A 17,075-nucleotide genomic window follows, 5' to 3' on the forward strand; every position below is an offset into this window, starting at 1 on the left:
GTACCATATACACGTCAATTTACTTTAATATTTATGAATATATGCTTTACATAGGACAATAAACAAAAGGCACTACAATTGTACATCATGCAGAAATAGTTATTGTATTTTGAAATCGGTATTGTTCTGATCTTTCATTATAGCAAAGTTCATTTGAATACTTTCCATTCTGTCAAGGTTGTTTCCCATACAAGATTAGACGTTTCCATGCCTGTGCAATCCGTATCTGCAAAGCGGACCAATAATAGGTGATCGTAATACACCCTAGTGCCTCATTTTATGCCGATCCGGGAAGCATTACCACAAAAGCCATGTAGAGACATTTTAGTTACTTCTTATTTCTTATTTGTTATTACTTATAGTTCAGCCATTTTGAAAATCACCATACACAAAGACGACAAGAATAGATCCAACGTTGTTTTCATTGTATGCTTATGCTAGTGCAGGGTACTATTGCGACCTCGAACATTCATTTGTCTTGATTGTTTGTTATCTCACAATACCTTTTGGATGGAATAAAGTTGCAAGCACTATTTTCGCGTTTGCTTAGCATAACGATTACCGCCCGGAACTATTTAAACCCATTTAACGACGCATAGGTCTACGGAGACGGTCTCTTCCTATACATAATATACAAAATATTAGGTTTAAGTGATTAATGTTTAAGCAAAAGGATCTTATGCAAAAGACTTATGAAAATACTACGGGAGACACGGGATGAAAAGGTAAGTTCCGTCTTATAAATGACAAGTATTACTATCGTCTGATTTGTAGTTATTAATAATTTCTGATATTTTGGATGACTTTTTTGAATTTTTTTTTTACTTATATGTCATTACTCATTAATTGTTTTATATAACACATGTACTTTGTTCTGATTTCCTCAGCTTCATTATTTATGTAACTTTGAAATAAAAAAACTAAAATCCACGAACAACATCGAAACAAAATTAGATTCAAGATCAATAAAAATAGAAACGACTTCATTCTTTGTATGTGCTGATAGAGCGTCACATGGCATTACTTGTTTGAATGGTTGGAGCATTCAGAGGAAACTATTAGAGATGTTCACTCTGGTGCCTTATTTTTTTTCGAATGTCAGGGTTTGTTGTACAGACTTAAAAGTCTAAACACCTCACAAATTGACCATTCGCAGTATTTCGTGTCCTGCACAGCTGAGCTGTATCGTTTGATAAGCATACATAACCACTGCAGACACATGAAAGACCATTTGAAATGTATATTTTGATTACAAACGATTCAGACAAACATTCTGCATAAATACAAGCATACACCGATCGTTACATTATGACACATGAATGAAGACTTGCATGGTTTGTGTCCATAAGTATGTTATTAATATCGCTGAACAAACTGATAACTTAAAGCAAATAACTAATTTAAAATAAATAAGAGATAAGAAATAGTAAATATCTTAAACTTGCACTCAATGGATACCGTACATTACAATGATCACCTCTGCTTTAAAGGGATCTTTTCACGTTTTGGTAAATTGACAATATTGAAAAAAGTTGTTTCAGATTCGCAAATTTTCGGTTTAGTTATGGTATTTGTGAGGAAACAGTATTACTAAACATTTGCCACGGTCTAATATAGCCATTATATGCATCTTTTGACGATTTAAAAACCTAAAAATTATAAAGCGTTGCAACGTGAAACGATTGAATAATATGGAGAGTTCTGTTGTAGTCGTTTAAATTTGTGAAACTACGAAGATTGCAGGATAGCTCGATTGGCTTATGCGTTTTTACTTCATGCTGCGGGCTACTTTTTTTCCTATTTTTTATTTTATTTTTGATATTTAACTTGAGCTTCTTAAATTTAATGTTTACATTTATTAATATAAAGCATTTAATGACAAACTTCAAAACATGCCAAAATCTGTGAAAAGGCCCCTTTAAAGGGATCTTTTCACGCTTTGGTAAATTGACAAAATTGATAAAAGTTGTTTCAGATTCGCACATTTTCGTTTTAGTTATGATATTTGTGAGGAAACAGTAATACTGAACATTTACCATGGTCTAATATAGCCATTATATGCATCTTTTGACGATTTTAATACCTAAAAATTATAAAGCGTTGCAACGCGAAACGATTGAATAATTTGGAGAGTTCTGTTTTTGTCGTTAAATTGTGTGAAACTACGAAGATTGCCTATTTAAGGTATAAAATACGTCAAGTATGTGTACTCGGCGGAATAGCTCAGTAGGCTAAAGCGTTTTTACTTCAGGACTCTGGCAGGACTCCAGGGGTCACTGGTTCGAAACCTGCTCCGGGCAATGTTCTTTTCCTTTTTTAAATGTTATTCTTGATTTTTTACTGGAACTTTTACGATCCAATGTTTACATTTATCAATATAATGCATTTAATGAATAAGTTAAAAAATGCCAAAATCTGTGAAAAGGCCCCTTTAATGCAATACTACTGTGAAATTGAGTAAAAACTTTCGTGCAGTTTTCTTCGCTATTTGGGCTGTACGGCATCTTTACATATGATGCCATGGTGCAATTAAAAAAAGTAGCACACACAGTTAAGGTATTTATAATAAACTGGAAATACTTTAATCGATCTCCTCTTGGAGTAATGCGTGGAACCAGTCAATACTTATGGAAATGTTAATACTTGGTGTAACCTTTATTGGTTTAGTTGTCAGTAGCCGGTTATCTTTAACCGATTTAAATCACTATTTCTGGTTCTTTAATTTATGTAAGAATTGTGAGCTTTGTATAAAAACACAATAGTTTTTTTCCTTATTTCCAACAGATCTAATAACGATATGACTATTTCCTTTTTTACTTATTATGCTTACTTATAAGTTTGCCTGTTTCCAAGACCTGTCAAACAAATCGACCTGTGCAGACAAGATGGCGGACACCGATGAGGATGTTATTTCTAGTACCGAACAAAACTGTAATATTATTGAAAATGAATTGATAGTTTTATATCAACGGTGTCAAAATAATAGAAAATCTTCACGGCAAATCCGAAATGCAGCAAAACTATTTTTAGAAGAGGTCGATCCCAATGAAAAACGGTTAAAACAACACAGTGTTTTGTTTCCATGGTTTTTCATCGTGACATGTTCAGCTGTCGTCATCGGGGTGTTACTTCTCAACGACGATGTATATAGACTTGCAACGTCAAGCTGGCGAAAATCTTTGATAAAGGTTAACTTTCTTATAAGAAAATTATTTTAAATATGAAAATAGGTGCTACATAATTTACGGTCAAAAGCTTTTTGATAACCATGTAATGTAATAAAAATTTGGACATTATTGTGAACAAAACATCATAACTGTTTCCATACAAAAATAATGCATCCAAACAATTAAATCTTATTTTTTGCTGGATGAAGCATTTTCCATCTGCCAAGCTATTAGATCTTATATTTTATAATTGTGTGCTTATTTAGCCTCTGGAATTCAAAGATAGTTCTGTAGCTGCGGCGTAGTAGATATGGAGTCCACTTAGCAACTCGGAGATCTCAGTTTTGATCCTTTAAGTGAAATCATTCTTAAGATCACCTTTTAGAAACTAAGTACTGGTCCTACCCAGGAAACAGATTGTTTGTAATATGAATCAATTGAACTAAAGCTTTTCTTATATGCACGCTGTTCTTGCATAACTCGATTTAACATAGGCATTGATTCGTTTTTTTTGGGGGGACCCATCATTCTCAAACGTGCGTACTCGGGACGCATTGTTTAAAAATTCTGATTTTCAACATCGTCAAAGTTGTACATGATACCGAGTTCGATTCGTGGAGATAAGCGAAACACATGTTAACACCGTTTTGAAAAGTAGAACGGAAGAACATTCAGAATGTAATACGCGTATTTTGATTGGTTGAAATATATCAATTATCCAATCAGTTACGTCGTTTTATTTAAAAGTTAATTGGACGTTTAATTTGCTGCCCCGGATGGTAAACAAAGAAAATGCCACCCAAAAAGGTTTCCAAAATTGATCCTCAACAATTTAAACTCCCTCAGTGTGTAGATATTTATCGATAACGCAGCCTGGATGTACAACATGTGGTTAAATGTGAAGAATAAACGTCAGAAAACACAATTTGTGTTTGTCTGTTGTGAGCGCAGACAGTTATATTGTAAAGCGATGTTATTATACTTTTCTGGATTAATTGATCATTGTTGTTTTTTCTAAAGTGACAAGTAAAAATGTGCAAGTTCTGAAATAAATAGCATCTTTTATTTTTATACGGTACATACATAATAGTGATACAGATCGTACAGCATTCCGTCCTATGTAACGTAGAAGAATGTAAGTACATATAACAACACAGACTTCTGCTGTTCATACTGCAGGATGTGAGAGGGGTTTTTATGTACAGAATAAGGTCTTGACCAAATTAAGGAACAGTTTAATTGTAGGGAACCAAGACAAACTTATGAGAGTGAAGTTGTGCAATTTTTTCAGGAATGAATTTATGAAAAAAGCTCTCCCTGTTTGAAGAAGAAACAAGGCGAGAAGGCTACACGTCTTAAATACAGTATGAGTGTTGTTACACTAAATCTGAATTGAAGGTGTAAACCTTTGACTAAAGCAGATATTGTCTTTTGTCACACTGTTTGAAAGGGATAATTTTGACCAAAAAATTATAAACACTAGTCATCCAATTTATTTAAACTCTAGTCAGTCCAAATTGTTAAATAAGTTAAAAGTTCTTTGTTTACGATGTTATATGTTTCACTGTTTGTTATTTAAAGTAAAACAAATAAAGATTTTACTTGCTGTTAACCTATTTCTTTTTTAGCTATAAAATTGCATAAAAGAGCCCCTGGCTAAGGCGTATCATGTTAAGGAAATTATTTGTAACGAATTTACAAAGACACAATCTGGGACCCATTGTTTTCAGTTTGGACCCTTTGTTTAAAAATACAATGTATGCGAGTCCCAGGGACTCATTGATGTAGATTTCAAAATGAATCACTGCATAGGTTATCAAAATAATGTAATGTGTCAAATCAACTTTTATTGTCAGGATAATCAATGTATACTGATGTTGAACAGAGGGACAGCATACTTGTTTTGCAATTGAAATATTTCATACATATAGGTGTCTCACAGGGTTTTCGTTCATAAACTTGTGTTGCCTAATTTAAATTCTGTTGCACAAAAAAACTAGCAATTTTAAAGCAATACACAATCACAGTGAGTCTTAACTGCATACGCTTAGTTTGTAGCTGTATATTAAATATTTGAATTCTAACAAAAATGTCATATTAAAGGGGCCTTTTCAGATTTTGACATGTTTTGAAGTTTGTCAAAAATTCTTTATATTGATAAATATTAACCATGGATATAAAAATCCCCAGTAAAAAATCAAGGTAAAAAGAAAAAAAGGTAACCCGCAGCAGGACTCAAACCACTGATCCCTGGAGTCTTGGATTAAAAAGTCTCCCATTTAGACCACTCAGCCATCCTTCCGTATACAATGTTAGGTGTATTTTATACTTCAAATAACCAATCCGCATAGTTTCACAAAATATGACGACAGCAACAAAACTCTCCAAATTAATAATTCTGTGTCAATTACGCATAAAATGCCAGTCAGGACCCGTCATATTTGTTAATTTGCGTCCCATTCGCTATATTCCAGTAGACCATAACTCCTTGTGGCTAGACGAGTTGGTGACTTCCGGTCAAATGTGAACAGATTTGTCTGTTGAAACAACGAAAACAATCAACTTTGGTTGATAAAGTATGTTTACAAAATGTTTTTGTTTGTTTGATACTGATGGGTATTTTACCTTATTTATATTTGATTTTGTGTATTTGCACTCAAGTAATTGTCTCTAGATGTGTGTGCAGATTCTGATTTTGAACAATAATTATCAGTTACAGGATCAGTATCTTGGGTACTTTATGACATCTCGTTCCAAATTGCTTGTGTAATACTGTCTTCAGCAGGGTAATTGTTGTCATGGTGTCAGACCACAATTTCCTGTTTATTGGGCTCTTAATGTGATACCTCCTTTTACTATTGTTACACAATAGGAGACTGAAAAAACAAATATTAAAGATAATATATTTGACTTTTTCTTATCTACAATTTATGTTAACATGTATTACTTTAAAGTGTGGATGTTCTTGTTTTTGAATGATTTTATATGAAACTACATACATTGTCTTAAAGCGGGTATATACGATTTTTTATATGTGTTTATTTGTAATATATTGATAAAATATGTTACAATTACACAAAATAGACAAGGAAAACAATACATTTAAGCCGACTTTCATAAAATGCAGCAAAGAAAAATTAGCGGCCCGAGCCGATTGTGACGAACATATTTTCCTACAATAACCGAAGCATTCGTCTTTGTATTAGGATTGGAGTTAGTGCTCGTGTGTCGTATGAATAGATATCGTTGCAGAAATTCAAATAAACCGTTAAACTAAGTTTAGATTCACATTGTACATGTATGATATACATGCTGGCGAATTCGGCTGTACAGCCGTTTTCAATTTGAGAATTAAATATCTGGCTTATTTCGCATTTTTCGACACGTGTTCTATTTAACTTTTATTTTAATTTATATTGAAATATATATATAATTAGTTTTTTACACATTTTATATAAATTCATAAATATTTGACAAAATCGTATATACCCGCTTTAATGTGTTTTTGTGTTTTGTTTTAACCCATGCACTTGAACTTATTACATGTGTCTATTCAATATTTTTTTGATACTACATTGTATATAAATGGTAGTTTTATTTACAAAGAGAAACTCATCAAGATACTTAATACAATTAATCAATGAAAAATATGAGCTGAAAAACTAAAACAAATCAAATGCCTAAAAAATTAACCTATTCTGTTCACAATTCTTGTTATTACTTTTGGTATAATTATATTCTAAAATGTCATTTCAACTTATTATGAAATGACTGAATATTTTACAAGTATGAGAAGTAAACCATGCAATAACAATATTCACTTCAGAATCAATGTATTATTTGCCATCTTTTAATGTTTCAATTTTCTTAATTCAAATAAATATTTATATTAACCAATATTTTTATTATATTCATTTCAACCTTTTTTTCATGATTAGTAATAAATAATCATCAAAGATTGTGAAATCCTGGTAGATCCATGTTGGTTTCTCTGTATTGGCTGACCTAAAATCTGCGTTGTATACCCACCCTTGAAAAATAATGTTTGGTAAAAATCACTATTGGGATTACAATATGCACCTTGAACAATCCTGCACTTGTAATGAAGTTTCCACTACAGTACAATTATCAATGGTACTGTATGCATGCACATATACTTTTAATGTACATACTATTAGTAAATATTACAAAACCTTTTTATTTTACATTAGTACAAAGTACCCAAGAACAACATTATTTAGATCATTAAGAACATGGCCAATCTCAGTTTTGGCACGAAAATGGGTTTTTACATGTTCGCAATTGTGAAAACGACCCGCTTGTTCCGCGTAGAATTTCAAGGTCCTATCCAATCGGCTTTCAAAGTTATACCCATGTAAATGTGTGCAAAAATTTCAATAGAAAATGCGAACATTTCCAAAGTAAATGCGGCAGATGATAAAATATGAGAAAATTGTCTAACTCAAGCTTTGAAAGCTTGAGTTAGACAATTTTCTCATAATTTTTACAGAAAAAAATCACACGTTACTTAAAATATTATGACACATGTAGGGTTATTCGAAAAGTCATCATGCAAAATTTTAGCTTCATTCTGTAATTTAAGAGAAAAGAAGTTTTTTTCCTTCTTGTAAATATTAAGGTTGTTCATTTTTGCGGGGAGGGGACGATATGTTGTAGCTTTTTTAAGTTTCCTATTTAAATTAATTGCAGAAACAATATGTTAGAATGTGAATACAGACCATAGTAAGCCATTCTCTTAGCACTTGTTATAATTTTTTGTTCAGCAACTCGAAACTCTACAGCAGACTCTGAAAGATTACAACAGCGTGGCAAGCCTTAAGGCCGATCAGTTGAAAAAGCTTGGTCAACTGTACAACATTGACCCCAAGTTCCCTAAAAAGGCACGGATTGTGTTACTCTGCTATGTTCTCGGCCTTTCAACAACCGGTCACATTCAGACAGTGGCAACCAGAGACTCCTGTCAGCATTTAAATGATGATCAACAGAAACACTGACTGTAATAACTGTTATATCGCTGTGATAACTGTACATCTTTCGAGAAAATATTTTCGAAATTAATAAAGCTTACTTGTCCAAAATTTGTTGTATAAATCATTCCAGAAATGTTCAAAATAAACAAGTTTGGTCATATTTATGTTTTTCAATTGTCTGGTTCTTTCCCTGGTTACAACCCTATTGTGTCTAGTCATAGCAAAGAGCACACGTTTTAAAATTTACATTTGAGCCTTGTTTTGAGAAAACTGGGCTTAATGCATGTGCGTAAAGTGTCATCCCAGATTAGTCTGTTCAGTCCGCACAGGCTAATCAGGGATGACACTTTACGCCTAAACTTGATTTCCGGTAAGGATGGACATCCTTGAAACTAAAAATACCATTAAAGCGGAAAGTGTTGTCCCTGATTTGCCTGTGCGATCTGCACAGGCTAATCTGGGACATTTTATGCACATGCATTAAGCCCAGTTTTCTAAAAATGCGACTCATTTATTTATTTCTGTTTCAAATACAATTTAGTAATAATATTAAAGATCTATCATGTATGTAACAGTGTATGAATAAGAAATAATAAACACACACTCATTAGTTGTGTCATCTATGAACATTTAATAGCATTTTCAAGTTCAACATAAATATAAATTTCTAACTTTTTTTCGTTCGTGTCAAGCAAGTCACTAAAATAAGGGTTAAAGTCTGTGTCAATAATTAATGGCATAAAAGCTGCGGGTCTGCTAAACTGTTCCTTTGTAGCCTCCTGAAATCCGTGGTGAGCGGTTGATGGGAGGAGAAGGATCCATCGGATATCTTTAAATAGAAGTTGTTAAAATGGACCAGTTATCATTTAAAATCTAGTTCAGAAAAAGGATGTTCAATAACCTATAAGACAGCATTGTAGTATTTTAAAACAACTTAACAGTATACAAAAACAATATAGTCTTCTTTTGATAACACATAATATTTAAAATAATTGCAAATGCTATTTTTTATGTTTGAGCATTTGAGAACTGTGTTTTGTTGTATTGTATTCAACTAGATGAACGTTTTCAATTTACCCCACCCACTAAGCATAATGTTGAATTCCGAAATTATAATTTCGTCTTTAATTGAAACAGCACACTAATTGCAATAATATTTAGATATAAGTACACAATAAACATTTGAATGTTATTAATTAATAGATTATTATCATAAATATGAAACCACTTACCAAGTACGCAATGTTTCTCTGTTTCTTTTGTCCAAAAAATAATTCGCGAGACCGGAAACCGGAAGTCACCAACTCGAAAAGGAATTATGGTCTATTGGAAAGTCACGAATGGGACGCACAATCATTTTGACGTATTTGTTCTCGTAATGTGAACAAGAAACTCTGAAAGACAACTGCAATACGTAATTTTCTAGAAGGATGTACGAGTTGTCTCGCTTGTTGATTTATGGACCAATCGTGTTATCGCGCACCCGCCGTTGCTAGGTGCAAGTCCCAAATTGAGATTACATTGCGTAAATGTGAGCTATTTATGTCACTTACTGAGGTTACGATAGCTTATTATCTGGCAAGCACTTGAACTATAAAAATAAATACAATCTTTAATTTAATAGCTGTGTGTTAAATCTCGGCTATTGTTTACGTAAATAATCGATTTCTATACTTTTAACTAATTGACTTTGACACAGCCAGCATATTTAGCATACATCCGCTGCTTGTAACTCAAATGGCATGCATTTAAATATTCCCTTTTTTGTCTGCAAAAATGTCAAAACAAGGTGACCTACGAGCATTCTTTCAAACGAGTTCTAAAGATGCAGAATCAGCCAAACAAGTGCAAGGTTCCTGTGGGACTGAAACAATGCCCCCGCCACTAAAAAGGCTCGAACGTTTTTTCCGGAATGGCTAAATAAGTATCAATGGCTTTCATTCAGAAATGATTTGATGTACTGTGAAACATGCATGTCTGCGAAGGTGTGAATAACAGGAGTGCTATACTACTTATATATCACTTTTTTATGTTGGGACCTCCATTTTTATTGACAGGACCCCTGAAAATTATAAACTTGAGTCCTAGGGACCCCTAAAATTTGACGTGAATGTAAAACCCTGCATATAATGGCTATTTTAGAGCATGGTAAATGTTCAGTATTACTGTTTTCTCACATAAATCATTACTAAAACGAAAATTTGCGAATCTGAAACAACTTTGTTCAATTTTGTCAATTTACCCAAACGTGAAAAGGCCCCTTTAAATACATGTTTTTTAATTTTTACATTCCCCTAACACATGGAACAAACATAGATATATCAGTAATCATATGAGCTTATTATATGTCAGTCATTGTGTTTCTAGGATTAGCCGCTAGCAAAAGCATGTAAATAAATAATGTTAATATATTCAGTAAATATATACAAACTTGTTTGATAATGTATGGCTTTACAAAACACTTCACTTAAGTTATTTGAACGTAAAAGAATAGTAACTCAATACACATTAATAAATCACTGTCATCAACTTACAAGAATTTATGTATACATGTGCTTGCAAAGTGATAATGTATTTTGAAAAAACTGTGGAATTAATTAATTTTGTATTATAAACCATTCAGTGCATGTATGAAAAACAAGTATAATACAGCCTAGTATGCAGTTTGTTCAATACAATGTTTTAAAATTGTATTACCTTTAAAATAATTAAAAGTGCTGCTTTTGTACCAGCATATTATACATTAATCATGTAACAACAAGTAACAGCCAAATGATGTATTCCACAATAAACAGGAAATCATATTAATGAATTAATTTAACAAGCTTTTTGCTACTGTACACTGTCATACTAAAAATGATCACAACACAGTGGTCTAGGTACTGAGTGCTTTTACATACTTGTCACAAGTTTTGTATTACTAGTTTAACATTTATTGGCAGGCACTGGTCCACATACAGACTAAATTTGCATGGGAACAATTCGTTTTTTGTCCTCAAATCGTTAATTAAACAACCGGTTGACAATGTTTGAACATCTGATCTTTATAATTCCATAGCTGATTTTGTTTACAGACAGACACGTATACGCTCTTAAAAAATCTATGCAGGTTCTCATATGTTCCATCGAAGTAAGCCAACAGAACCTATAAATAAGATCACCATGGCTAATACCTGTATTCCTTGGACATTTTGATAGTTCTAACTTCAGGAATCCCTCCTTTGTTGGTTTATGGAAACCAAATCAGTCGGTTTTGCTCAACATTCACAGAATGGCTTGTGTGATGCCCAACACTATGCAGAGCAGATTCTGAAGAAGGAAAACTAACAAAAACACTTAAAAATTGATAAAATATGCAAAAGTTTTGTAAATGTCCTTTTTTGTTGATTTTGAACAGTCTGGAAGATTAGGTACAAAAAACCAACAGTATTTAGTTTAGCGGTTTAAAGCCAAATCTTTATGAAGTGATATTTAACCTAACAGCAAATCGGCAAATTGAGAGCAGACGAAGTGTAAACAAGTTTAGCATGAGCTAAAATACTGAAAAATTAATTTGGAATATTGATAAATTTGGTAAATAAATGTGTTTCTGATGGATTAAAACCGCACCTTACTACAATATCGCTTATGCTCACATGTAAACTGCTTTTGAGAGCGAATGGAATTTGGGTCACAGAATCTGACGTGTAAACAGCCCTTACAGTAGTTTGGCGCATTTGCAAAACCGCAGGAAGTGCGATACCCGCGAATACAGATGACGACTTCAATGTTTTCAGAACATTTTCTTTAAACAAGCGTTAACTTATTTATGAGGATAATAACAAAAAGTAAACCTCGAATATATTGAAGCAAATACATTCAAAATAAATCGGTATTCATACTTTACATTTTAGGCAGTTACATTTACCAAAATTTTGTTTCGAAAAATAGATTGCGATTTCAAGTAAACCAGTCTTGGACTATGGCTTTTTCCCTTATGGCCGGGTATCAGGAAACAGGAAGCAAATCAAATCAGAGCAAAACGTTGTATTTTGGCGCTGAAAAACCCGTGATGCAAGAAGATAGAGAACAATGAACTACAACATATTGCCTTTCATCGCGTAATTATTCCCGAGGCATGCATATAAGTGTGATATAGCATTTGTCGAAGTGTCTATGTAGCTCAAGTGGTCTATGAATGCATCGCGTAAATATATGACGCGGGCAGAAAATATTCGAGTTTGATTCCCTTATGCACATGGGTATATAGCTTTTATCAGAAAACCGATACAAATAGCGGTCAACTCACGCCGCTGCGCGGCGGGCTTTTGCCCATATTAATAATAGTTTTATCCGTTCTTCGCGTACCAAGTAGTCAAGGAAACAGAATTTTCGATTTTATGGAAATAATGCCCATAAAAATACCTTCAAAGATTAATTTTATTTCCAAATCCATGTCAAAATTGTTCATTTACAGCATTTTTAACTATTCGAAGCCAATTGTGCCATACACAATCACAATTAATGTTACCTCTCGCATTGTTACCTCGTATCAAGACCTGAAAAGGGAAAGTAGTAGATTCAAAATGAAATAGATATTAGGCCCACAAAACTTGAAAATTCAATTGACTGAACATATTTTATTCAAACTTACACAATAATTAAACCTTTTTTTATGACTTCCATTTACAATTTTACAAGTGTCGGTTTTATCAGTCATTCTTCTTTTGAGCAACATGGGAACAGAAAAGTGCTCAAGATTTTCATAAACGCAAACGTTCGTCATTTGTTAAACTTAACTTCAGCATATATTATACCACATGTGGTTAGCGTGTGGCTATGATATTAATTAGTGAAAACATCATTTTGAATGATAAATTATCATATTATAACGAAAATCAACTTTTCTTAAAAAAATAACTATCAAATATTTATATAACAAGGTATCCAACTCGAAATCACCCGAAAACGGGGTGCATCGTTTTGAACAACCATTACTTCATCAATTTTGCAACGATTTTCACGATTTTGATCTTATTCAACGCAGAAATGAAATTCTTTTCTGGAAATGTATATGTCTTGGCAAGTTGCAATAATTTTACAAATACTGGGTCAACTTTTAAGAAATTCACGATACACAACTCGCGTAACCCAGTTAACATCGATCAGACCGTATTCACGATGGGGTGCATCTTTGCAACGATTTTCACGATTTTGATCTTATTCAACGCAGAAATGAATTTCCTTTCTTGAAATGTATATGTCTTGGCAAGTTGCAATAATTTTACAAATACTGGGTCAACTTTTAAGAAATAACACGATACACAACTCGCGTAACCCAGTTAAAATCGATCAGACCGTATTCATGATTGAAATCTTCACGGGGTAAAGGGGATTTTTCCTGCACCGTTCACGGACCTCGATACCATAATTCAGTAAAAACGTGTGAACAAACTTTCTTACCGTGCTTGCCGTTGCATTATGCATCAAAACTTACTGTCCAGCGCCGTTTGAAACCTTTGTTTACATACATTTCAACTAACTGACATTTTAAACACATTAGTGATTTCATTGGTCCAATGCGAGGGTGTGTCTTTACAACTGGAGATTTTATTCATAAATACGGTCTGATCATTGTCAAATAGGTCAAGCGAATTGTGTATCATGTTATTTCTTAAAATTTGACACAGCATGTGTAGACATATAACACGATATATACATTTCCAGAAAGAAAATTCATTTATGCATTGAATAAGACCATGCTCATGAAAATCGCTGCACAATTGATGATGTAATGGCTGGTCAAAACGATGCACCCCGTTTTCGGGTGATTTCGAGTTGGATACCTTGTTATATATATATTTGAAAGTGATTTTTTCAGAAAAGTTGATTTTTCGTTATAATATGATAATTTATCATTCAAAATGATGTTTTCACTAATAAATATCATAGCCACACGCTAACCACCTGTGTATTATACTAGTATTATAAGATTTACTTCAATATGTGTCAAATCGGGACGGGGATTCCCATTGAACATATGTATATCACCTGACGCAAAAATATAACAAAGGAACATGTGTGTTTACACTAGGGCTGTCGTCTGCTTCACTTTGCAATTAAAAGGAAATTTAATGACCATGATTAATTAAGTTATGGAATTACCATGAATGTTGATTATTTTTGTTGAAGTAAGATTTTAAAATGCATCTACATGTATACATGTTTTTTTTCTCCAAATTTTGGTTGTGTTTGTTTTTAATTTATAGCAAAATTATATAAGTTAAGCAAAATACGGGTTCAATTAAAAATAACTCATAAACAACACATTTCTTTTCAGCATATATCTATATGCCAAGCGTTATTTCGCTCTTTCTATTATATCATTTTTATTTTTAGTATTTGTGACTTTGTGCAGTTTGAGAAACAGTCCTTGTGTCATTAAATGAACAGGCCTCTTTAAAGAGGAACTGTTATTCTATGGATGTGTGAAAACAATATGAATTAAAGCCATCCATGAATAGAATACTTATGTTGGTTTATAAATTCAGTACATGATCTATTAAATTATGTAAGAAATTTGATCTAATTTTCTCATTTAAATCCTAAAACATATTGTCACAGAGAGTGTAATCTCGTGATATTCAAAGTGAGAGGTCCATGCCGATGCAGATATTTGTTACGTCGTTTTATACCCTTTATTACTTGTATTAATTATTTAAATGCCGATCACTTTCCAGCCATATCAGCAAGAAAGTTACTAGTCGCAATCTTAACTATTAGGTGATAACCCCCTCTTGTGTTATTGGTCTTGTAACCATATTGAGAATATTCATCCATACTTTATTTTCTACATTATTATTCTTTCAATTTACATTAATTTTTTTTAATATTTGCATGATACCGAATACAAAACACACTTTCAATTTTCAAATCAAAAGCTTATATTTCTTCTTAATTATATTTACCCAGGCACCTTCACCAAAGTTGCGAAAAAGGTCTTGCTTTTTCTTTTTTGTGCCCCCGTTCGAAGAAAAGGGGTATATAGTTTTCGCACTGTCCGTCTGTCTGTCAGTCTGTCATACTTTTCGTGTCCGCGCTCTATTTCAAATAGTTTTCATCCAATCTTTACCAAACTTGGTCAGAAGTTGTATTTAGACAACATCTAGGTCAAGTGTGAATATGGTCATGCCGGGTCAAAAACTAGGTCACAGGTTCGAAAAAGCAAATCCAAGGGAAGTAATAAGATTTAAATGGACATAATTACCTGACCTGCCAAATTATATATTTTTATGCCCCCCTTCGAAGAAGAGGTGGTATATTGTTTTGCACATGTCTGTCGGTAGGTCAGTCCGTCCGTCGGTTAGTCCACCAGATGGTTTCTGGATGATAACTCAAGAACGCTTAGGCCTAGATTTCATGAAACTTCATAGGTATATTGATCATGACTGGCAGATAACCCCTATTGATTATCAGGTCACTAGGTCAAAGGTCAAGGTCACAGTGACTCAAAATAGTAAAATGGTTTCCGGATGATGACCCAAGAATGCTTAGGCCTAGGATCATGAAACTTCATAGGTACATTGATCATGACTGGCAGATGACCCCTATTGATTTTCAGATCACTTGGTCAAAGGTCAAGGTCACAGTGACTCGAAACAGTAAAATGGTTTCCGGATGATAACTCAAGAGTGCTTACGCCTAGGATCATAAAACTTCATAGGCACATTGATCATGACTGGCAGATGTCCCCTATTAATTTTCAGGTCACTAGGTCAAAAGTCAAGGTCACAGTGACTCAAAACAGTAATATGGTTTCCTGATGATAACCCAAGAATAATTAGGCCTAGGATCATGAAACTTCATAGGTACATTGATCACGACTGGCAGATGACCCCTATAGATTTTCAGGTCACTAGCTCAAAGGTCAAGGTCACAGTGACAAAAAAATTATTCACACAATGGCTGCCACTACAACTGACAGCCAATATGGGGGGGGGCATGCATGTTTTACAAACAGCCCTTGTTAAATAAATCAAAGCGGCGCAGTAGGCAGCATTGTGTTTCTGACAAACACATCGTGGTAAAAGGTCAAGGCCATCCTTCAAGGTCTAAGGTCAAAATACAAATCCAAGGGAAGTAATAAGCTTTAAAGGGAGATAATTATTCAATATTGAACATAGCAACTTGATATTTGGCATGCATGTGTATCTGACGGAGCTGCACATTTTGAGTAGTGAATTTACAGTCACGGTGGCTTTTAATTATTTGCTACTAAAAATAGAGATTTGCTAGAGACAGTTATTTTCAAGGGAAGTAATTTATATAATAATAAATCTCAGATTATATATTTCCTTACCAAGAATATAAGTTCTTTTCACAGTTACTGTACATATTTTTTATTTTGATTATTTATAACTCAAATGATTGATCTGTCAAAGGTGTTTAGCTCATTTGTTTTTTGGAAAAAAATGAGCTATTGTCATCACCTTGGCATTGGCCTTGGCGTCTGCATTGGCGTCGGCGTCCGGTTAAGTTTTGTGTTTAGGTCCACTTTTCTCATAAAGTATCAAAGCTATTGCATTTAAACTTACTTCACTTACTTAATATCATGAGGGGACTGGGCAGACAAAGTTAGATAACTCTGACGTGCATTTTGACAGAATTATGTGCCCTTTTTATACTAAGAAAATTGAAAATTTGGTTAAGTTTTGTGTTTAGGTCCACTTTATTCCTAAAGTATCAAAGCTATTGCTTTCATACTTGCGACACTTACTAACTATCATAAGGGGACTGTTCTGTGTTTTGGTCCTCTACTCTTAAAGTATCATAGCTATTGCTTGGAACACTTGCAAACTGTCATATGGAGACTTTACAGGACAAGTTTCATAACTCTGGTTGTCATTTTGACGGAATTATGGCCCTTTTTTGACTTAGT

General features: G+C 33.3%; 1 protein-coding gene and 1 long non-coding RNA gene across 2 annotated transcripts in view; one reads left to right on the forward strand and one right to left on the reverse strand.

The window, feature by feature from the left end:
* Nucleotides 1-2,695: 2,695 nt before the first annotated feature.
* LOC127877494 (uncharacterized) overlaps nucleotides 2,696-17,075 on the forward strand; it is a 28,903-nt gene continuing 14,523 nt past the window's right edge. The window contains exon 1 of the mRNA XM_052423433.1: nucleotides 2,696-3,188. Within this exon, the coding sequence (XP_052279393.1) occupies nucleotides 2,823-3,188 (366 nt within the window). The 5' untranslated portion in view covers nucleotides 2,696-2,822. The remainder of the gene's footprint in view (nucleotides 3,189-17,075) is intronic.
* On the reverse strand, nucleotides 8,763-9,545 carry LOC127877507 (uncharacterized). Its single transcript, XR_008048467.1, has 2 exons — nucleotides 9,391-9,545; nucleotides 8,763-8,987 (listed from the first exon to the last, which is right to left on the reverse strand). It is a non-coding gene; the product is annotated as an uncharacterized LOC127877507 (long non-coding RNA).

This window comes from Dreissena polymorpha, chromosome 4 (assembly GCF_020536995.1).
Source record: "Dreissena polymorpha isolate Duluth1 chromosome 4, UMN_Dpol_1.0, whole genome shotgun sequence".
NCBI classification, from domain to species: Eukaryota; Metazoa; Mollusca; class Bivalvia; order Myida; family Dreissenidae; genus Dreissena; species Dreissena polymorpha.